Source organism: Crocodylus siamensis, chromosome 1 (genome assembly GCF_052110815.1).
Source record: "Crocodylus siamensis isolate JL-2025a chromosome 1, ASM5211081v1, whole genome shotgun sequence".
NCBI lineage: Eukaryota > Metazoa > Chordata > Crocodylia > Crocodylidae > Crocodylus > Crocodylus siamensis.
In genome coordinates, this window is record NC_143395.1 from 136247752 (window position 1) to 136271525 (window position 23774).

The 23774-nt window shown below is 42.1% G+C and overlaps 1 protein-coding gene across 1 annotated transcript in view; it reads left to right on the plus strand.

Annotated features, from left to right (window-relative positions):
- The first annotated feature begins 250 nt into the window (after positions 1–250).
- The window catches only part of C1H1orf198 (chromosome 1 C1orf198 homolog), a 30537-nt gene continuing 7013 nt past the window's right edge, over positions 251–23774 (plus strand). The window contains exons 1-2 of the mRNA XM_090043732.1: positions 251–678; positions 14466–14516. Of these exons, the coding sequence (XP_089899858.1) occupies positions 331–678; positions 14466–14516 (399 nt within the window). The 5' untranslated portion in view covers positions 251–330. The remainder of the gene's footprint in view (positions 679–14465; positions 14517–23774) is intronic.

Genomic DNA, 23774 nt, shown 5'->3' on the forward strand with positions numbered 1-23774 from the left:
TATACACACCCCTCCCCACACACATAAAACGGCAGGGTAGATTTGCACCTTCTAGGCTAACCAAAGCATGGGTGTGAGGTTATAGATATATACTTGTGTGTGTGTATATATATGTACGCATATATATATGTATATAAACACACACAGACAAGTACTGGGGGGTGCACGCCCCCACCCACACACGGGTCAGCCCGCGCCGTTCAGCCAGATGCTCCGGGGCGGGGCGGGCGGGCGGTGCCAGGCCGGGCCCCCTCCCCTCGGGGCGGGCCAGAGAGGCGGGGGGCAGCGGCGGCGGCGGCGGCGGCTCGGCCGGGGCCGGGCAATCCAGCCATGGCCTCGATGGCGGCGGCGATCGCGGCGTCGCGCACGGCGGTGCTGGGCGCCAACCGGCCGCTGGACGAGCGCGAGCGCAAGCGCTTCAGCTACTTCTCGTCGCTGAGCTCCATGGCGCGGCGCATCATGGCGGAGAAGGAGCGCGTCCGCCAGCGCTACGGGCCCGACTGGGAGCGCCTGCCGCCGCGCCAGCAGGACGCGCTGCTCGACCGCTGCCTGGTGCAGCCGCACGTGCAGGCCCGCTACGCCGCGCACCGCGGGCCCGCGCCCGGCCCCGCACCGCCGCCCGCCTACCCGCGCCTGCGCCTCGACACCGGCCAGAAGATCGTGCGCTTCGGAGACGAGGTGGGCGGGGCGGGTATCGGTGTGTACTCTGGGGTGGGGGTGCGTGTATGCATGCGCACGCACACACTTTGGGGCCCCCTCCCCACCGAGCGTATCTGCACACGCCCCTCTCCCCTGCCTCCCAGACTGCAGAGCCCCGTGGGGAGGCGGCTGCGGGGTGGGGGGGTGGGTATTGAGGCGTGGGAGGGGCAGAGGCATTGGAAGGAGGGTTGGGGGCACTGGGTGATGGCAGAGGTGCTGCGGGTCTGAGGGGAGTGGGGTGGGGAAAAGGGGAGGCCGGGGCAGGCAGGCTGTGGGGTGGGTATTGAGGCATGGCGGTGGCAGAGCCATTGGAGGACACTACTGTGGCGGAGGGTTGGGGGCACACTAGCTGCAGTGGGAGGATTGGGGGCACTGGGATCGCCGTGTGGGGCTCATGGGGGCTGGACACGCTGGCTGTGGGGAGAGGAGTGGGGATGCTGGGGTTGTGGCAGAGCATCGGGGTACTGTGCGGCTTCCCTTCCCCCCTTCCCTGCCAGAATGTGCCTGTCCAGAGCTAAAGGGTAAGTTAACCGGTTATCACTACACTTACCTGGTAAAGGATTAACTGTTTAACCTTTCACAGCCCTGTTGGGAGGCAGGTGGGGCTGAAACTCAGGGGCACTGAGGAAGCGCTGGGGAGCTGGTGGGGCAGGAGGGCATTGGGGGAGTAGCCTGCAGGGTGGGTACTGGGGTGGCAGGGGCTGGCTGGGGGATGGTGACGCTGGCCATGGGGAGAGGGATGGGGATGCTGGGCTGTGGCAAAGGGGTTGGGGTTTATGGGGGAGAGGGCAGGGTATGGGGGTACTGCAGGTGGGGAGAGGGGGTTGATGGAGATGCTGGTAGGGTGGCAGGACACTGGGGGGGGCTCATGGGATGGGGTGGGTTCCCTCCCTGCCGGAGGCCGAGGAGAGAGGCGGGCACTGGATTGTAGTAGAGGTGCTGGGGGCTGGGGATGGAGGGTACTGGGCACGGGGGAGACAAAGGGGCCCTGAGTGGACTTGTGATGGGGGTGGGGACACTGGGAGTGTGGAAGAGACAGTGGGTGTTTTGTGCATGGAGGGGTGAGCCAAGTGGGAGCGCTGGCTACCCAGGTATGAGGGAGCCAGGTGGGAGCACTGGCAAGGGGTCATTGGTGCCTCAGACTGGGGATTTGAAGAAGGGGCTGGAGCAGTCCGTAAGGCAATGTCCATGGTGCTGGGGTACAGTAGGTGCTGCCCTTCTGTTCGCCAGCATTGTACCCACTGCATGGGGTCCCTGGGAGGCAGCTGCCAGCCGTGCTTCCCTCAGCAGGCACTAACAGAAGGGCTGCTTGGCCCTGCTGCTGTCAGTTTTCTGGCACAGTTGTGACAGTCACCAATGCCTCAAGCAGTTGTCAGGGTGTGAATATTGTGCTGTACTGAGCTTGCTTACAGTACCTCTGATTGGCCGCTTGGAGCAGCAATGGCAGGAGCCATGGCAGAGTCGGGGTATGTGGGTTCTTACCAATATGTGCATGTACATTGCAGTTGGAGGTGTGAGCGCAGCACAGCGATAAGTGCCTGAACTAAATTCTATCTAAAGTTGTGATGGTTTGGGCTTCAGCCTGGCCCATGCAAGCTGGAGGAGCACCAAGAGCCCTGAGGCCTGCCTGCTGTTTCCTGCAGCTTCCCCAGATACACCCTTGGTTGTCTAGTACGGTATTTGGTAGGGCTGGACAAACAGGAAAATAAATGGCAGCCAAGTGAAAGTGTGATTACATTGCCTGTGTTACCCTTGGGACTACAGACTGGTTTGTTTGCCCATGTGGCAGCATACTTATTACCTATGGGAGCTCCACAAAGTTAGAAGTGTGCCAGTGTTTGTGCTACAATCACACCTTTGCTTTGCTGCACAGATATCCCCCATGATTAAAAATGCCTGAGCCTTACCAACACTGTGGTAACTATTCCTTTGAGTTTACAAAGGATGCTGAATGATGGAGCTGAATTTTTCTAATGTTAGGTGCAAAGTGGAGAACATTTGAGTGAAATGAGGAAGATTTTGATTAGGTAACAAGGCAAAGGAAAAGCAGGACAGCGATAATTTAACTAGGAAAGCAGAGTAAATTATAAAGAGGATTTTATAGAAAATTAGTTTTTGTAGGTTCTTAGCTATAAAATGAGGATAATGATGCTGGCATTCATTGTAACATGCTTCAATAGCTAAAAGATGCGCTAGTTAATTTTTTATTATTTTATTCTGTTTAAATATGGTTATGCATTTGTGTTAATAAAAAACGATATATATATCAAGTACAATACAATAAAATCACACTTTGGCCCCTCAAAGTCACTGTCCCTTAGGTTTTTTACTCAGAAGGAGGACACCCAATGTCTTCTCTTGTTTTCTTAATAGTCATACCTCTGCTTTGCAGTATGATTCTGGTGCTTTTCTTCTATAGACCTCTTGTATTAGATCATTTTAGTGTAGAAACCAAGAGGGACAAAAGCCTTCATATTTGCCATTTAGTGAAGCAGATAGATTGCTTTCCCATAGTGAATATGTACCAAGTTGTCTCACTTCATTCTCCCACATTGGGCAAGGTTGCCCATTTCCATGTTCTGGCTATCACAATGACAGCTGCTGAGATGAGGTGGATATGTAGAGATTTTTGCTAATCTGTGGTTGGAAAGTTTGAGAGAGTTTGAGAAGGAAAATTTTGGGTGAAAGGGGAGGGTGTAGGATTAATTTTCAAAGTAATCAGTAGGCAAGGACTTCAGTTTCTAAAAGTAGAATCAAGGCAATGTTTATATTGAATCTCATCTTTTCCTTTTTATGCTCAATTTAAGGATAGTATAAAATGCATTATTGAAAACATTCCAGTTTTTTTTTTTTTAGACACCTTTATAAAAGTCATGCTTGGTCTTTTCCAGTGCTAGAAGAATGCCAGGAAAAACAAGGGTGTGGAAAGTTAGACAGTTGAAAATACAGGTTTTTTAAGTTTTTGACGTTCTTCCCTTTAACACTAAAATGTGGCAGTACTTATAGAGAAATATAGGTGCCTTGACTGGGGTAGTAGATTATTGAATAGGTTTCTTAGTTAAAGATTCTGCCAGAAACAATGAGGAACTTCCTCCCCCTTTATTGGGACAAATTTTGTGTATCTTATTTTGTGTGTGTATTCATAGATTTCATAGACATTAGGGCTGGAAGGGATCCTGGAAGATCATTGAGTCCAGCCCCCTGCCTGAAGGGCAGGATATCAGCTGGGGTCATAGGATCCCAGCAAGATAAACATCCAATTTGCTCTTGAAGGTGTTCAGTGTAGGTGCTTGAACCACCTCCAATGGCAGGCTATTCCAGACCTTGGAGGCTTGGACAGTAAAGAAATTCTTCCTTATGTCCAGACTGAAACGGTCTTGCAGTAGTTTATAACTGTTCTACCTCATCATCCCTTGGGGTGCTCTGGTGAACAAACGTTCCCCCAGATACTGGTAATCACCCCTGATAAACTTATAGGTGGCCTGAGTCTGCGCTTTTCCAGGCTAAAGAGCCCCATGGCTTTCAGTCTGTCGTCGTAAGATCTGTTTTCCTGACCTCTGATCATGCGCATGGCTCTTCTCTGGAGTCTCTCAAGCTTCTCCACATCCTTTTTGAATTGTGGAGCCCAAAACTGGACGCAGTACTCCAGCTGCGGCCTCGCCAAGGCTGAGTACAAGGGGAGAATGACGTCCCGGGATTTGCTTGAGAAGCATCTATGGATGCAAGCCAACGTTTTGGTCGCTTTGCTAGCTGCAGCATCGCATTGCAGGCTTATGTTCATCTTGTGGTCAATGACAACCCCCAAGTCTCTTCTGTAGTGCTAGCCAGTGTAGCACTGCCAAGCCTATAAGGGTGCTGCAGGTTTTTCCTCCCAAGGTGGAGAACCTTGCATTTTTCAGTGTTAAACACCATCAGGTTCTCATCTGCCCATTTGCTGAGCAGGTCAGCTTGGATCACCCTCCTGTTTTCTGGTGTGGATGCTTTGTCCAAAGTGTGGTGTCATCGGTGAACTTGGCCAGTCCAGTTCTGACTCCAATGTCCACATCGTTAATGAAGCTGTTGAACAATATGGGTCCAAGGACAGAGCCTTGGAGGACCCCACTGGTCACAGGGCACCATGACGATTGATTTCCGTCAATTACCACCCTCTGGGTCCAACCACAGAGCCAATTTCCCAGCCAGCGGATCATGATGGACCCATGTGGTGGACTTTCATGCGGTGGTTTTCAAACTGTGGTCCACAAACCCCTGGTAATCTACAGGTTGACACTAAAACAGCTTTTCTCAACCTGTGGGTTGCAACCCAAAAGTGTGTCACAAGAAATTGATCAAAAATGGAGCTCCAGCCTGCAAGGGGCTTTTATACAGTTTTCAAAAATGTTTTTTAAAAGTCCCCAGCCATGAAAACACTGTATAACATCAATATCATTCATTATCCTGGCTTAATTTCTTAAGGCTGACTACTGTCAAATGAATACTAGTGCCTAGTTTTTCTAGTCACATGGCAAATTAATTTGTTTCCGAATCTGTTTAATTTGAAGTGAATAGAGCCTGTATTAGCCCCGTACTGACATCCAGACATACAGTTTGTAAGCATTACCTAAATTGCTTTGATGATGATCATTGCATTTCAGAGAAGGCTCCTCACTGTAAGGAAAGAGTCAGATTATGCAAATTAAGTACGTGAAGTTTAGGGATGTATGTTTAACTTGAGTCTCACTTAGAGCTAATGGAAATCCTAAATAACTATTCTTGAATAAGACCACAGCTATTTTTTTGAAGGCGGTGGGGAACAGTTGCAGATGTGGGTATGTAGACACTTCTCCCCCACTCAACTCACCTAAATTCAGGACTAGTGTGGAGGGATTTTAGCTCACTCTCTCTGCAGCCTACTTGCTTTGCTTTCAAATTTTCAGATGACAACAGCTTTGTGTTCTGAGTGGTCTTGGGGCCAGAAGTCTAGGAAATGTTTTTCTCTCATTATTTGACAGAAAGCAGCTAACATTCAAACAATATTGTTCCTCTTCTTTGCATACCCATTAACTGACTGTAAACATGGCTGATCAAATCACTGAATGTAGCATCTACATCAACTGATTTCCTTCTCGACTTCCAAACTGAGGTTTATATAAACTCTCTTTCTGAGCGCGAGGTTCCATTCTCTTTTGGCATTCTCCAGTTCTGTTTTAATCTTCCAACTGCACTACTTGGCCTTAGAGGCTTTTCCTGGCTCATTGTCATGTAGCTTCCTTGCCCAGCCTCTCTTTCTGGCATCAAGACTAATTCCTGGAGTTCTGCCCCGGCTCCTTAATTGCTGCTGCTTCTCCTTCTGCTACAGAGCCATTCGGACTGTTTCAGTTTTCGTGTGTCAGTTCAGCTTTCCAGACCTGTGAATGTCGTGCTTATTGGGCATCCTACTACTTTGTTGTCTCCTGACCTGACAGTTTGTTTAACTGTATTACTTTGACAGCACAAGACAAAACGCTGTTTCACATCTGACACTTTTCCTTCTTTTGGTCTGTTTTTCCTGCTTCCTAAATAGGCATAAAAAGAAGGGTTGGTTTTCTTCCATTTAGCAGTTAAAATACTTGAAGATTACAGTTAGATGCAGAAGGAAAGAACAGTATGTGCACAACTTTTCCAGTCATCCTGTGTGCACACGTGCGTGTTGAATATGAAAACCTTACTGTTCTAGTAACTGCATGCTGTAATTTTGCCTCTTGAACATTTTCTCAGATGATGATTTAATGCAATAGCTTCATCTTGTATCAGAGGATTTTAATGTCTTTTTAATGGGAAAACAGCATTCTTTAAGCAACTGAAGAAGGAAAACTCACTCTTTATAATTTCTAAATTTAGTCTCCCTTTTAATTGTAGTCCCTATATTTCATTTAAATTTCAGTAAGGTCTCCATTATCATTTGTGTCCATAGGGAAATCTCTTTTTATAGAATAACTGACAGTTTTGTATCCAGCACTTTTTCATTTAAAACTTAAGTGATGTGTTTATTTGAACACAAATACATTTTCTTGTTTTCATAGTAGCCCTGCAAGAAGATACTGTGTAATTTCAAGGGTGAGCAATTCTTTAGTGCAGCGGTTCCCAATCTGAGTTACGCAGACATCCTGTCAGTGGTACACATTAACAGATTTATTATAATTACTTTATATGGCACAACTTTGCTGGTGGTGCTTAAGGCTGTATCATTTTAAATTGGTGGTACACAATCTGTCAGAGTTTGGGAACCGCTGCTTGAGTGATTGATGATGATATATTAAAATCTAATATAAACATACAGATTTTAATTGTTTGTATTCATAATAAAACTTGCTTAAGAATTAAATGATTAGCATATCTCACTTGCATTACAAAACTGTTTTCCAATCATGGAAGCCTTCTTATTTACCAGGGCTAAGATATTGCAGTAGATCTGGGTTTTTTTTCTTTTTCTTTTTGTTTTAATTCCTTAAAAGGAGGCATCTTGCTCAAAGAATATAGCTTTCATCCTTCCAGTTCTTTTTTGCTTGCTATTCCTTTGTCTCACAGAAGCCAATGAAACATTTATCTTATGCACATAGACTGCAGCTGTATATTAGCATTTCCTTTTGAAAAAGCGGTCCCAGTCTGATAAGTGACCAGGAAATTAGGAATTTGCTACAATTTGGGGTGCAGCTGGTGTTGCAAGGGTAAAACTATTCAGGGGTGTTATTCTAGGGAATGTTGGAGTACATCCAAAAGGAGAGACAAAGGAATGGGTTAGTGGTTAAAGCACAGAACTGGAAGTCAGAAAATCTGATTTCCATGTCTTGCTCTGTCACAAACTTGTTCATCCTAGAACAGATCCCTTTAACGCCCTGTACTGATGAAGTAGGTTGTCACCTATGAAAGCTTATGCCTCTGAACGAGTTAATGTCTGAAAGGTGCCAGCCTGCCCTGCCTTCTGTTTATTCTCTCCACTTAAAAGTAGCAATAGTACACAGATACTGCTTCTTTACAGCTTTTTAAGTTAACTTGCTATAGATTTCTATTTTCAAGAGAATGGAAAATGAAACTTCAAGTAGAGCTAACAAGTATCCTCATCCCTACTACCAAGACCCTGCTCCAGTAATGCTTCTAAAAAGATGTATTGTTACTGGTTCAGAGCAGCTACAGTGAGATATTCACTTGTCAGCACAGGAATCCTTTTGTTGTTATATCTTTGTGACTGTCCCATTACTGTAGATTTACTGACAACTGCTTATGTCATATTCTGGTAGAAAGTGGCACAGAAGAAAGATACCACTGTGTCTTCCATTTTAAAATTCTGATGCCATTTTGTAACCATCTGCCTGAAAGTAATAGTTTAGTTGCATGGTGCTGGGTTTTTGGGCTTTGTTTTTTTTATCCTCTGCCTTTGATATTTTACAGCTGCCTTAACTGTGTGGCCAGATTTGTGCTTGTTTTTTATTTTTCTGGCATGAACTGAGACTTGCATAAAGCCAGAATATGCATCCATCTTTTAAATTGGTTATTTTTCAGGGGTGAACAAAAGGTTTTTTTACTTAGCATCTTTCCGGGAGAAAACTTTCTTTTTTCCAGGTTGAATGCAGAAGCCGACCAAATGCGGATCTTTTCTAATCCATGTTATGATGAATGATCTTGAAACTAGTGTTCTGAATCATTTGAATGTTCATTAAACCAGAATCATGAGTGTAATTTTATTCCTCCCCATCTCCACTCTATTCCTTCCCCAGCATAGAAGCATTTATTTATCATGTAGGAAAGAAAAATAGTAGCGTGGATCCTACTGTAGGCATGCACATGCCTCGTGTGCGAAGCTGGACAATTTGGAAAAGCCACAGCCATTGGGATCATGCACACAACCCGTGCCTCCTTGTGCTCTTGTGTGAAGGCATAAGAAACGGAGAAGCCACAGTCTTCCCTCGTTCTCTTACCACCTGTGGCAGCAAGCTGGAACCTAGTAAATGCCTCACCTATTCATACTTAGCTTTAGCTAAACCTTATTACAAGCCTTTGGATGTCTACACAAATCCTTTGCTCATCTCATGCTGTTGTAAACATATCTACCTGTTCTAATCACATCTTGACCTTGATCTCTAGACCTGCCTGTAGGTCTGGCCCCTGAATACAGTTGTCTCTGCAAGCTCATCTGGCATGTCTGCATAATACAATGAAGGGTACATTAACCAAGGCTAAGCCCTTCTCATATGGCTATGCTTTCTCCAGTGCCTGAGCTAACTGCAAACAAGCATTGTGCTATGTATACATAGCCATTATCATGACTCAAAACAGCAGGCTGTCTCTTGTGCTTGGCACAATAGGTATATGTATGTTCTGTAAGTGAAATCATATATATGCAGTAGAAGCTCACTGTACCTGTTAGATTTCTGCTAGGCACATGAATCTCAAATTCCACCTTTTAAAACAATGCATGGACATCTTGTTGAACTCAGAGGAGATGAGCTCTTAAGTATTTTTGTTAATGACCAAGCCAGCATTGTCAAGCAGACAGACTATACCTGAGACCATCACAGAAGGCAGCACCAAGAAAAGAACTGGTACTAACATTGTCATAAGGTTTGAAGTCAGCATCTACCTCATTAGTATCAAAACAAAGACCTATAATGCTGAAGCCTGGCACCAGGAGTGGTCACACTGAGCCTAGAGTTAGAGATTTCATTTGAGTCTGTCCTGTAAAAACAAACAACACAAAGATAGTGGAGAGAAGTACACCAGGCCTCTTAGGGCATTGAGGGCTGGGAAACAGTAGCCTATAGTACACAAGACTGTCTGTGCTGATCCTGGCACTGTTGTGTTTAACAGCGCCAGATTTGACTGAAGATCTAGGGATAACCTAGGGCTACCAGTGTCAAAACACCTACTAGTACCTATATAAACCCATATGCTGAAAGTATAACTTGCATCAGTGCTGAACTGAAAGAGTTCTGCTTCTCATCACCATCACTGTAGCTTAAATTCTTCCCATCTTCAAGGACAGAATCCATCCAACAGGAAATCAGTCAGATTTTTAGTTAGACCCAAACATTACCAGTACAGGGTTCTGTTCTTCATCATCACATTCACAGCGAAAAGTGTTGTCATGAAATACCCAAAAGTAGTGAAAGTGCATTTGAAGGGACAGGAAATCTAGTTTAACCTATACCTGATCCAGTAGCAGGTCCTAGCAGGGGACTGCAACAGCTTGTCACTGCTACAGACGGCAGGGAGTGGAGGCATTTGGCTTTGTCTGTCAGCCAGAAAATGGATTCCAGTCTCTCTAGTCAATTGTAAACTGCTTTAAGTCAAATGGAGCAAAGACAGCACATGTGTGCCAGGGCTCTTAGGCTGCGGTTAACATTCATATGCTGCCTTGCTCTGCCACAATGTGGACAGAGGTGTTATGATCCTGTTCCAAGTCCTGGGAGAGCTAATTTGGTGCCCCGGTCCATTGCACATATAGAAAGGTGTTTCATTCTGTCCCCTGCTGACTGTGATGCGTACTACAGAAGCTTCAGGGGTATCCAGCTGAACTAGCTGTAAAAGAAAGGGGCATGGTCCCCCAACAATCATAAACTGCTCTGAATTTGGGCCATTGGACTGACCTGCATAACATTTCTGCCATTCAGTAAAACTCCACCACCTGAATCTCAAAGGACAACATAGTGGTAATAAATTACAGAAACAAGCAAGGGGTACCAATCATCCCTTCTCTTTTCTAGTAAACCACCAGGCTATCCAGATAGTGTCATCAACATATCATCACCTCTGTGTTTCTGAGTCTGTTGGAGCATGGTAATTATTGTGCTCCAGCAGCCTCCTGTGTCTCGTGTGTTGGCGTCCTCTTGTTTCAAAACAACAATGGAAGCACTTGAACTAAAGCTCATTTGATGAGCTGCCTCCATTTTGAAGTGTGGGGACACCGATACTCAAGACACTGTAGTTCTTTAATTAGAGCTGCTCTTGAAACTACTCTGATTGAAGTGCTGTCCTTCCCTGTCCCCCCTCCTCCAAGCAAATGTAAAAGTGACCGACCATGACCAACTGTGAATGCTGGAGTCTGTCCTGCACATCATGTTCTGTCAGTGGGATGTTCCCACAGTAGATTAATTCACCATAGAACAGGGGTAGGCAACCTTTTCTGGCTGTGGGTGAGTGACTGGGGGGGAGGGGCGGATTGTCAGAGATGGGTGGATGCTAGGACCCTGCTGCCACCACTGGTCTACCCCATGAAGTGTCAAGGGAACAGTGGCAGTGTGCTACCACCTGCACCTGCAAGCCAGATCCTGCCCATGGGCCCTAGATTCCTGCCCCCTGCCACATAAAATGGTGCTAGATGCACAAACTATTCTTCCAGAGTCTGACCCTGGGATTATTGCAGGATATCTCCAGAGGTCTTGGTTTCTCTACTTTTCCACTAATTCTCCTGGATTGTGCTGGAAGTCAGAAGGGACAAGGCTATGGTCATTCTAATAGTTCAAAGTGTCTTGGCCTAAGAGACTGGCAGCCTTGCTCCACATGCCTAACATCTCAAAAACAAGTTCAAATCTTGCTGCCGTATAGGCACTTGCTACTTCTGATGGCAGGGATGTTGCCTGTCAAAAACTGCTCCCTTCAGGTTCAAGACATTCAGATACAAAGCATTCCTTAAAGTGGAAAAGGTTTTCCACAGGATAAGTCCAAAACAGATTGGAGACACCGCTTGACCTGTGCTATTGATATAACTTGTAAGTTTAAGGAATAAAACTTTTGTAGTGTTATGTTATGTAGATAAGCAGAATTCCCTAGTGATGCCAAAGAGGCCTAGCTTAACTGTGACGTTTTGCCTACTTAACTGGTGTGAACATTGCTCTGTAGGGGCTTTTTCCTTTTGTATTTAATCATGTGAATGATGTGTATCTTGTATTTTTGTTTCCTTTTTCAAAACTGTGAGATGACTATGAGCAATAATGAATCATGGGCATTTTTTAGTATCCTTTTGAGATGAGCACATGTGAATGAGCTAATTTTACTCAAATGATATAAACAAGGTAGCTATGAAGAGGAGGGTGTGAAGTTATACGCTGAGTTAGCTCCATTCAGACTAAGACTGCTCCAGCATTGCAGTTAGCCAAGTAGCTAACTAGTAGATTAGTAGCATATACTCTGTCATTTTGATTATGGTCTTTATGGTCCTAATTAGCATACTAAATGAGCTGTACTGGATTGGTCTAGACATCAAAGTCAACACATCAATATCAGACCAACCAATGTCTTAGGTTACATGCTTTTTCTGAAACTGGGATGGCTGCGTGGGTCTCTTAAAGTCTCCCTAGCAGCAGAACTGTTACATCACAATCTAGTGCAGTTCAACTTTATCTCATAACCAACAGTCCTTTGTAGCCACTCTGTGCCTTGGGAAACTGTTCCATTTTGGGACCTCAGGGTCTTTCTCCTAAAGCTTATAAATCTTCCCTTTGGACTGCTATAGGAACGCTGCCTACACTACCTTATCTTTAAGATAATCTTCCTGGTGGTCATCACCTGGGCTTGAAACTACAGTCTCGCTTGGTTTAGCAGCTTACAGCCTTTCATAGAGAGACAGTGTCATTGAGACAACACTCTGAATTTAGTTGTATAGTGGTCTAAGACTTGCACCTTGCCACTTATCTTCCTGAAGCAGGAAAGAAACCTCACACCCTGGGTGAATCCAGAGCTTTACTGTATTACCTTGATAGGACCAAGTCTTTCTGGCCGTCTGCCTGCCTCTCTGGTGATCATTTCTATGCAATCCAAGGGCCAAGTCATGTTGAAGAGAATTTCCAAGTGGGTCACGTAACACATTTCCTCTTGCTATCTGTTAACAAGTGTGTTCGTTTGAATGCTGATGCAGTCTGTGCTCTGGCACAGCATGCATATATTGCCTTTTGCGGGGACGTTGAGATTTCACATCTGCAAGGCAGCAACATGGAGTAACCTACTGACATTTCATGAAATATGTCATTGGCATGCTGGCTGAGGCAGATGCCAAGCTGCAGAGAACAGTACTTAATTATTATTTCTCTTAATAGAGCTAGAAGGCCCAAAAATTGAGGAATGTGCTTTTTGCCTGTGCGACCCTGCTGACACATTACAAAAAAAGAACAATTGCTTACCCTATTGCAAGTGGTTGGTTTTTTGTTTTGTTTTGTTTTGGGTTTTTTTTTTGGGGGGGGGGGTTAGGCTGTGGTGTTGGTGTGGAGCCTATCACCTCTTCTCATTTCTTTTAAATCTGTAGTAACTATTGGCTTCAGATTGAGAGGAAACAGAGACAGTTATGGCCACTGTCCTTTATGCCCTCGCATTGGGGATATAAAGAGGCATGTGGCCCTAGCACACTACACCCCATTCAAGTTTCTCATTTGTTGTCTCAAACACTTAGTTGTTATACATTTAGGGGCCTCCTTAAATTTGCATTTCCTAGGGGGCCCACAGTCGTTGTATAACATATAGATCTAACGCATACTACTGCTTGCGTTTCTGGTCCTAAGTTCACAAGGCTTTGCTGTACCTTCAGTGGGGTCCATGCTGGAAGAATAGATTCAGTTCTGAAATTGTAGAGCTGTGGGTTTAGCAGTTGGCTTACGATTCGGGCACTCTTCTCTCTTAAAATGTGACTTCTGGTCAAAAAAATTGGCTGGGATTGTGGCTGGGGAGTGAGGGGCACCAGCAGGACTGGGGGGCTGTGGCTGGGGAGTGAGGGGCCTGGACCTATGCCCTGACAAGTGAAGGGGGCAGAGGGAGCTCTGATTTTTCATGATAAAAAACCTAAAATCAAATACCAACATTTATAGGTAATCAGAATTTATTTTATAGTGATTGAGGCACTGGTAGGCTTCCAAATGGCTTTAAAATTGTAAATATATCAATAAAAAATTGTGTTCAATTGATACCTAAATATGCGTGTGTGTATAGTGGCATTTCATTTTAATTGTGGATGGGGTTTTTTAATCAGAGAATTTGTGATATTTAAACAGAGAAAACCAGGATCGATCCCCGGTGAGCTCTGCTATTTTTATTGAATAAATATCAGTGATGTAGATCCAGCATGGCTCTGTGAAAGGAAAATGGATGTCATTTCATGCACAACACCACAATTTATTAACCAGTTTTCAAAAGAAAAATATATATTACTGATATTGACACGTGAGCCAGAAAGAACCCAGATTGAGTCTGCAGGACTGACCGGGGTGAGGGGGATGTATTTTTTTTGCAATGTTGAAATGGTGTTCCTGAAGCAGTGGGACCTAGCAATGCGGTTGTGGTGGTGTCATTTTTCACAGTGAAATTGCCTTTTAACTATTCCTTAAGGTGCACAGGATATTTATTTTAGTTTGGTCATTAAAGTAGGTATATGAATTTAATGTGTGTGAAGTTGGTATCTCACATAGAAAATACTTGGTGACAATCAGAAATAGGGTATATTTTTCAGCCTGATAGCAAATGTGTCTAGAGGCCCAGGCTTAATTTTACAAGGCCGTGTACAAAGACCAGATAAACGATAGTCCCATCCCCAGATAATTTATGTTCTCAAAAAGCATTTTTGAGTCTGTCAGTGGCAGCGATTGCTTGTGAAACGGTTTGGTCTTCATCTCATTCAAAGTCTTCCCCCGCTGACCCAACCCTCTCATATTGTGGCTCTTTATATTATATTTTTGGATGTGGAAAGGTCAGTAAAATCATACAGCTTTACCTCTACAATTGTCTTATAATATGCCTGCATTTTATTTTTATTTTTTCTTTCATTTCAGGACATAACTTGGCAAGATGAACATTCAGCCCCTTTCTCCTGGGAGACCAAGGTGAGTTTGGTATATTTTTATTTTAGTATCAGGGCTGCTTGAAACTGATCCTGTTCTCATTGACATCATTGAAGTTATTCTCATTTGACAGTTGATATGCTTACCCTGTGACAGCTATGTAAGTTGGACTTAGCAGATAGGAGAATCAGTCTTAGTTTGTTTCTGCTGACTTACATGGAAGCGGGAAGGTATTGGACTGTTAGTATGCAGGGTGCTTGATACTGAATAAGAATGGAATCTGGAGCAGTCACGTGAGTAAGACTATGGGGAGGGCATGATGTGGCTTCGCGGGCACTGGGCTAGGGGAAATGAGGGGCATCAGTACTTGCTTATGGCACAACCCTGGGTAAGTTGAGCTGGGCCCCAGGCAGTATTCCTTGGAGGGTGGCGTTTGGGAAATTTAGTTTATCTTTGAGTAGGGATGTCAGCACATTGCAGGAAGGGGAATATCCCTCACCACCTTCCCCTTGTGGTTGCACTTTTGGGCCAGCCTGACTCAGTACAGCCTCTGCATAAGCTGCTGCTTTTACAGTAGTCTAGGCCCAGTTGTCTAGAATTTGGACAGCCCTGATACAAAGTATGAACTTGGCCTTTGTGGAGGTTGGTTTGGAAATTGAAAAACGTAACAAAATGTTTGCAGGCTCTATCTTGATATCCTTTGACTCCTCTCAGCTTCCCAGATATTATTACATTCTGTTGTACCCTGTCTCCTTTTAAGAGGTCAGGATAATTAATAATCCATGATAGCTATGTGGTGCATCAGGGAAACAAAACCACAGTTGAAAAGTAACTAGTAATCCTATTGTCTAGCTTTTAATATTCTTCTACATGTGTGCCTCTATTAGGCTGGAGTAAACTAATTTACTCTGCAGTAGGATAGTACTTGTAAATACTGATTATTTACAAGTATTGTTCTGCTGCAGAGTAAAAAACTCTTCAGCAGCACATGTGTAGACACAGGAGGGGCTGGCTGGGGCATGAGGGTGTTTCAGTGTGGGGGGCTGCTTGCTAGCTAGCACAAACTCTAGCACATTGAACCAGGGGGAGTAGCCCTGAGTTGTCAGGCTGACCCGCAGGGCTCCTTGTCAACTGGGGCTGCTCCAACCCAGCTCTATGAGCTATGCATGAATAAACTCCACAGCTTATTGCTCCAGAGTTAATTGCTTCTGGGCACAGTAATAGCACGTATAGATGTGCCTAGTGTCTAGCAATACATGTTTACTCCAAACCAACGTAAACACTTTGCTGTCATCTATCAGATGAAACTACAAAAATGAAGGGAGTTTGGCAGCAGCAAACTAATGAGCTGAGCTAAGAGACTTAATGGGTGTATCTAAACTGCTGTATCTGTAGGAGTTGACTATCAGTTGCCTTCATGTCTGAACTGAAGCAAAGTGCAGTCTGCTGTATCAACAGTATTTAAAGGTGTTGCTGATTGGTTTTGAACCTAGACAAGAGGTGGTCAGATTTTTGTAGCAATGGTCAAAGAATGAGGAACATGATTCAGGAGAATGTTGTCCATTTTTTTAATTAAAAAAAATTAATTCAGAGGATTTGGATCAACTGTATAATCGATAAGAACATAGATGACATTTTTACAATAAATTAATCCAATTTTATTTAAAGCATCAGTGCATGTTGCTCTTAGGTGAAAGATTAAATGAAACATCAGATCAGAGAATCTCTTTCCTCCAGGACTGTGGACTTTGCATTGTTTCTTTTCCCCTTCTGTTTCCCAAGCCTTCCATTTCATCAGATTCCCTCCCTTAGCTGAATCATCAGTCCTTTTTGAGGTTTTTCCACTCAAAAACTTTATTTTTTGTTTAATGTTCAGCATTTCATCTCCAAGTAGTGTGCACTTAAAAATAGACGTAAGAGGGCATTTCTAATTCTGGCAGAAGGAATTCAATAGAAAATTAGTTGAGACTGACACAGCTAAGTACATTCAGAATCAGATGTTACATAGACATATGACTCCAGTCCATGTAACACATACAGGAAAATCAAATTAGAAGGAGCCAGATAGTCTTAGTTTACAATACAAACTGCTTGTTTCCTCTCCTGAAATTTAATAGGAAGGCTGGGGAGCCCGCAAATCCTACCAGGTGTGATTGGAAAAATTTCCATTTATTTGTATTTGGGTATATATAACCAAAGAAAATTTCTCTAAAATTTCTGTTGTACCAAAGTGCAAGAGTGAGTTTGTAGCCATGATGGTCCACAAGTGATGCAAGAGGCAAGGATTTCTTAGGGTGATATCTTTTATTGGACCATCTGGGTAGCTGGGATAGAGTTAGACAAGCTTTTGAATTCAGGACAGTCTTCATTGGGTCTTGCATTTAAGAGCTTGTCTAACTCTATACCAGCTACCCAGTTGGTCCAATAAAAGATATCATCCTAAGAATTCCTTGCCTATTGTATTGAAGTCATTTGATCAGCTCTCTGTTTATTCAGGGTCTCCGTGAGGTATTTCCAGCATGCAGTTTTCCTGTTAGTTATTGGATCGGTAAAAATGTCATTGGGAGCTGTTGCTGGGGAAGAACATGTTTATGAAACTATATAGCCTTTTTCTTTCATTTCAGAGATAATTTTGTGAAACACTTGCTATAGCCACCTGTTTTCAGAAGTACATTTTAAAAACTTTTTCTTGTAAAGGCAAATCCAGTGCATTAAGTATTAAGTGGATCTGAATTTGAAGACTTAAATAATCTCTCAGCCATTTTTAGCTGTGTTTTTGACATGGGTTTATTTTAACAGTTAATGTCTTGTCTTTCCTTTTAAAACTTTTTAGTGGGTTTTCAAAGGAAAACTGCAAAGAAAGAGGTGAAGCTGGTTGTTTTTAGCATTACCATGAACATTCTCATGTAAACCTTTCACTAGGTAAGTGTAGCACCTTCAGAGAGAGAATGTATTTGTTGACTGTCACACCTTTGCAAACTATTTAGTGGCACTTAAAGCTGATAACTGCAGATTTTGTATGGCAGGGTTAAAGGCTGTAGGTGGACCACTGTATAATTTGGAACACAACTTGGGATATTGGTTTTGTTATAGCACTGGAACTTGGGCCAGGTTTGTGAATAGTTGGAGATTTAGTTCAGCTGAAAGCTTGATTGAGGTTTGGCTGAGTTTAGCTTTTGAATCTTTTGGTTTGTTTGAACCCCAGACTTTTATAGGACTATTCAGAGAACATAAATCCCAGAGAATGTAAACAGACGATAACACTTTGTAAAGTAGAAACAGTGTCCAGCTGTATTTGAGCCCAAAGGCTTCCTGACCTTAAACTGTTGTAATGAGTAGAAATGGTCAACGTGACTCCCTCCTTCTGCTTATTATGTTTTCAGTCGTAGCTAATTAGCTTACTGTCAAACATTTCTGCTTCTGTTTGCAATCTTAATCTAATGTTTTGGAGAAGAGGGAGGGAGAGGCAGAGAGCAAATTGAATGCTACATTCCACTTGCATCATCAACTACATGCAAGTCAGTCCAATTCCCATTTCTTTGTTGTTAGTGATGTGATGCACAAATTTAAAAATCTTGCTAGATGTAGAATGGCAATCAGCAATAGGGAATACCTGATAGGGCATATGAATCACCTTTTTGTGCCTAGACTTCGCATTTCTTACTCCTTTGCTTCCCCTGCTTTTCGCGCAAATAGCCTTCTTTATTTTTTCAATAAAACCTTACAGGTGCATAATATTAACAGTTTCTGTATTATACATAACAGCTTTCATCCTGAGAGATCCCAGAGCATGTTAATAATACACAACTAGGCAGTGATTTAATCCCACTAATAGGTTTTAAAACCAATTTTCACCAAATTATTACATTGCATTTGTAAGGCAGCCAAAAATATTTTTGGTGGGAAAGGAGGAACAGAGAGGTGGGCTTTCTACACCCTCTTCATTCTTCATGCTTTCATTAGAACATTGACAGCTACAAGCCATGTTTAAATAAAGTCATAATTAACAAGTTGGCATGGATAGCACTGTTTCCATGAACATGGGGGTAGTGATTTCCACCCCACCCCCCTTTTGTAAGGTCTGTTTCTTAGCCCCCTTTAGAACATGCTGTCAAACCATACCATTGACCAGCAGTTCTTGGACCCACAATTCCTGTATACTTAGTGTTGGCATTGATGGCAGTAATAACTATGTTAGATACAGTCATAAATAGCAGTTTTAGGCTTGGTATGGACTGGTCTTTTGTTAGGCAAAATATAATTGCTCAAGTTAGACTTTGACCTGCTGTTCGTTAGTGCCAGGACCATGCACTTACCAGATACAAACAGTGTGGTTTTAGGACATTTTTGATTGACAAGAAGTCAGACATACTTGTTTCCACAAGTGGAATGCTGTTTTAAAATCTGGTATTTTGCAATATCAGTTTCCTCCTAAGGTTATAATGGTGTGCATCTTTTACAATGTTTTATTGTATACACAGACCTAAGTTATTTTATCTTTTCAAGACATCCTCCCTCCAACTCTTTCTCTCTCTTATTAATAATTATTCTATGGTTTAGTGTTGTTGGGGATTTTTTGTGGTGTTTGGGGTTTTTTTCCCTTACCCTTGTCTGAATTAGAGTTGTTGCACAATGAATGAACACTACCCTATTTTGGGTACCACATTTGTTTTGTTTCTTTGTCTATTCAGCAAGCTGAGTCCTTTGTTCTGATTTGTTTATTGTCTTCAGGGAAACTGGACTTTTACCTTCTTATCCTATCAGTTTGGTCGAAATAGCGCATTTTTGACGGAGTTTCTGCAGCCTTTGTCTCAAAATTTAGATTGCTGGAAGCTGCCAAGCCAAGCAGTTTGTTTTGGCTGTGTGCGTTTGTCTGTTTCGTAAAATACTAAACATTCCTAATGGATGAATAAGATGTAAAAATAGCTCTTGAGTTCCTTGTGGTCTTTCTGTTTTTACTATAGACCTTATGAACTGCGACCTAATTTTATACAGTATGATTAAATCATTAAGGTCTATAAGAGTATGCCACAGCCTTAAGGCCTATATTATGTTTCCAATAATTTCTCTAGCAAATTTGTGCTTGTCTGCTTGCACTCTTATCTGCATTGTGTTTATGTGGATTCTTTCCACCTTCTCAAGTCTCACTTTTTGGTTCTTGTGCTTTTTCTTTTTAGTTTAGTATTTTAGTTTAACTTTAAACTTTTTTTGAAGGCTTCTGACTTTAAATTCATTTCATACTAGTACTGAAAAGAACTAGGAGCACTTGAGAAAAATTAGCTGGTATCTTTGCCAAACTCCTGTGAAGTAGAAGGTGGTGTGCAAATAGAGCAGTAGGAGCCAGCATTTTTTGGCAGGCATGCCACAAATTAGCACCACATTATTTTTAATTGCTACTTCCGTCACTTTCCTTTGCCCAGTCTGCTTCTTTGCTTTCTGCCCCCTGCCCAGTCTGTTGCCCTTCTTTCTTCCTCCTGCCCTATATGCTTCTGTGCTGCCTGTCTCGTTCCCCAACCTGCTACATGTCACACACAGAGGCTACCTGTGCTGCTTGTGGCGCGCATGCTGCAGGTTGGCCACCCCTGGAGTAGGAAATAAAACAAGATGTAGGTTAGGATTTGGTTTGAAGTTGCACCATGATTTGGAAAAAGCGGAGGGTTAAACCCAAATCTCCAGGGTCCCAATCTAAAGTGTTTACTAAAAGAATTCAGAATGGCCAGTGGTAATAAAGACTCTTCCCGAGTGCAGGTCTCCTGTTGTAGAAACTTCTTGTTGAAAATCGGTTGGCCTTCAAAGGTACAACAAGAAGGCACAGCAGGTCTGTCTTCCAAAATTAATAAATGCAAAATGTACATTATGCTCCTTATGGAGTGTCTACTGCAAGAAGTTTGATTGGGGTAGCAGAGCCATCTATCAAAATGCTTATGGGAATGGCACAACTAGGTTTGCACAGGCCATCAATGTAAGTTTATGCTTCTGAATCAAAATGCAAAATGATAGACAGAATTTTAAGGGGTGGCCAAATTGCAGTGGATGTTAAAATGAAATGCGTAACTGGAAAACGTTTTTAGAACTCCTAGCTTTAGCTATAGTTTTTGAAATGACTGTTTTTGAGCCAAAAAAAACAAAAGGCTTGAGGGAAGAAAGTATATGGTATATGTTGGGGGCGGGGGGTGTTTTTGTGTTAAATCATTTATTGATTTGGAATTTGATGTACTTAAAAGTAAGAGCAGAACAGTGAACTGGAACTCTCTTAATGGTTAGCTGGAAACATGCGATGCAAGACATGCACATTTGAGTCGTGTTTCATGTTCTAGCACCAGATTCACACACTTAGCTCCCTTTGTCTTCAAAATTATTTCCCTAGCTAAAATTTCCTAACAGCTGTTTTTTAAATAACTAAAACTGAAACACATTGCAAATTGCCTGACTTGAAATACCATATATTAAACAACTTGACTTCATCAGGCGTACCAAGATGTTCATGCCCAATTGAAATCGGTTTGTATATTTTCACTAGCTTTGGTCATATGGAACCATTGTGCTTTTCAGCTGAATCCAATAAATAACTTGCATCATGCTCCAGTTAATTTCAGGATATTAAAAAGAAAAAAGCACACTAGGATAACTTGATAGTGGTCTATGGGGCTGATGTACAAATATCATAGTGGTGATTATATGCTTGGTCTCTGAAAATCCAAATTAGATTTTGGCTACTTGTTTGAGATCAATAAAGGATAGAATTGTGTTTAAATTAAAGCACTGAAATGTTCCAAACTGTCTTAATGACGTCCCTGGTCCAAATAGCAAAAATCTTCAAGTATGATTGTAAGACTGGATGTACCAGGAACCAAAATCTTTAAAAAATTGAGGGATTTAGGATTTTTGTCATACCTAAACTAGAGAAGACTTATCTCTGGTTTTAGGTCAGGTCTGAAACTAAAACTGTAATAGTCCAGGTTTCTGCTCTGATCATTTTTAAAAAGATGTTCAAGTGGCATTTTGAATGTGGGACCACTCTCTTTTATAAAGTTAAGTTTTGAAGAAAAAGCTTTGTAGATTAAGCGTTTCATCCAAAATCCTGCAGCAGTGAATTTACTAAATTGGACACATGCTGTTTCAATGACAGGGCATTCCTATATGTGCTAAACAAGGGAGACAATTCAGAAAGATTAAAAATATACTGCTTCCCCCTCTGATAAATAGTAACATTCTTCAGCTATAGTTCTGTGGCTCTGGGATGCAACCCTTTCTTTGCATTTGGAAATACCAAATTGTTTCTAACTACAGCCTCGTAGTTAAAGACTGTTCTAACTGGTGTTAATGAACATCACACATACCAACACAGAATGTAGCATTTGGAAACTAATGTTGATCTATAAAGCCCTGTAAGCTCTATGGTGATCTCTAGAACTGAATCCCACGTAGTAAAATAACAGTTGCAGAGTCCAAAGAAGTAGACAAAAAAAACCTACACAAACCTAAATTCTAGTTTGCAGTGTTGTGTTTTCAGGAGGAACAAAATCTGTTATAGAAACATTGAATCTTGCTTTTGCTGTCTGGCACTGCAGTAAGAAGGGTTAGTGGCAGGAATCATGTTTATTGATCCTAGGGTCATGAAATAGATCCCAGTTGCAGAAACTGTCCTGGGTAGATTTCCTAAGTGAATGTATAAAACATACACATTTAGTTTTATATAGGTATTGGTTCTCAGTGGACACCACAATGCCATGACACCAGCAGTGTGCTTCTGCAGCCTTTATCTTAACTGGTAGTAGGGGAACATCTTCTGCCCACAACATGGAAACAGACTTTTTTTTTTTTTTAAACTGCTTGCAACATTGAAATTTTAAAATTGTAAATAATTCAAGTAGCATGATCAGAGTTGCTTGTGTCCTTGCAGTCCTACTTACTCATGCCGTTTCTTAATTATTCCCAGCTTGATTTTTTTAATGTTCTTGGATAGTGTAGAGCACTCCCTGAATTAAATATGGAACTAAAGAACTGAGACTGCCAGTCAAATGTTGGTCTCCTGCATGTAAAGTGGGTAGAATAGGTAAAACCACTGTATTGACCCAAATCTCTGGAAAGTTCAATTGTTAATCTACAAATCAATCGTGTGTAGCAGACTGCTGACTAGTGCAAAGCAAATGCCGTACACTAGTACAGTTAGTGCAAATGCTAACTCAGCAGCTTTTAATTAGACATCACTCTAACAAAAGTTAGGTGTGCAAAATATGCAAGATCAGCAGTCCCTTTGAATGCTAGGGCAGTTCCCTCTGTACAGGGAATGCAGAACTGAACCCCAGCACACTTCTAGTGAAAACTAGGTATAATGGGATTAGTATTTATGCCTGTGGACACTATTGCATATATCTGGAAAGATAGAGTCCAAGTGTAACAAAATGAAAATAATTTAAGTGCATATAATCTTTAATGAACTTCAGAAGTCATTCTTTACAGCTATTGGTAAAAGTTAGTATTTGTCCATATTTAAAAAATAATAATATTTCTCCATATACTTAAAAAAAAATGACAAAACTTCCTCTGTGCTTTGCCATTAGTAACTTGCGGCATTAGGTTTGTAATTTTATAAATATAATTTATTCTTCACCGTTTTTCTGTTTGCAACTTGAGTGAAATGCAGTTAAATTTAAATTAGACTTATTTTGCTTTGGCAGTTGTTATGCTCCTGTTCTGTTTCAGAGCACAGCAGTACAGAGAAAACATGTTTGTGGAACTATAACATGAAAGCATTTTAATGCTTAAGTTCTGTAAAGACAGTTTGCTTTGCTTTTACAAAATGTAGCGTTTGTTAACAGTGCTCTGTGAGACTGCAGTGGTATCAGAAATGGTATGAAACAAACACCTAGAAATTAAAGTAATTAAGGATAGCATTTAAAAGTCAAATAGCTACTGACAATCTCCATGCTGTTTTTATGAGAGCCATGTCATGATTTAACTATGGGCATATTTCCTTGACACATTGATAAAACTGAAATCTTTTGACAACAGGTAGCAATAAAGATAATATCTCAGACCAATATAAATACGTAAAAGAAAAAAAAATCCAAATGCAGCTGTGAAGTAAACATAAAGTTATTTGGAGTTTTTCTGTGCGGTTGCTCTCAGTTACAAACATTAAATTAGTATGTTTATAATTATTTTATGGGTAGACATGGTTACTAATATGTGGTCACTGTTTTGGAAGTAAATGTAGCTAGAAGATTAACTAATCATTTCAAAGAAGGCAAGGTTCTGTGAGTAGATGTGATATCTTTTATTATTATTTCCAACTGC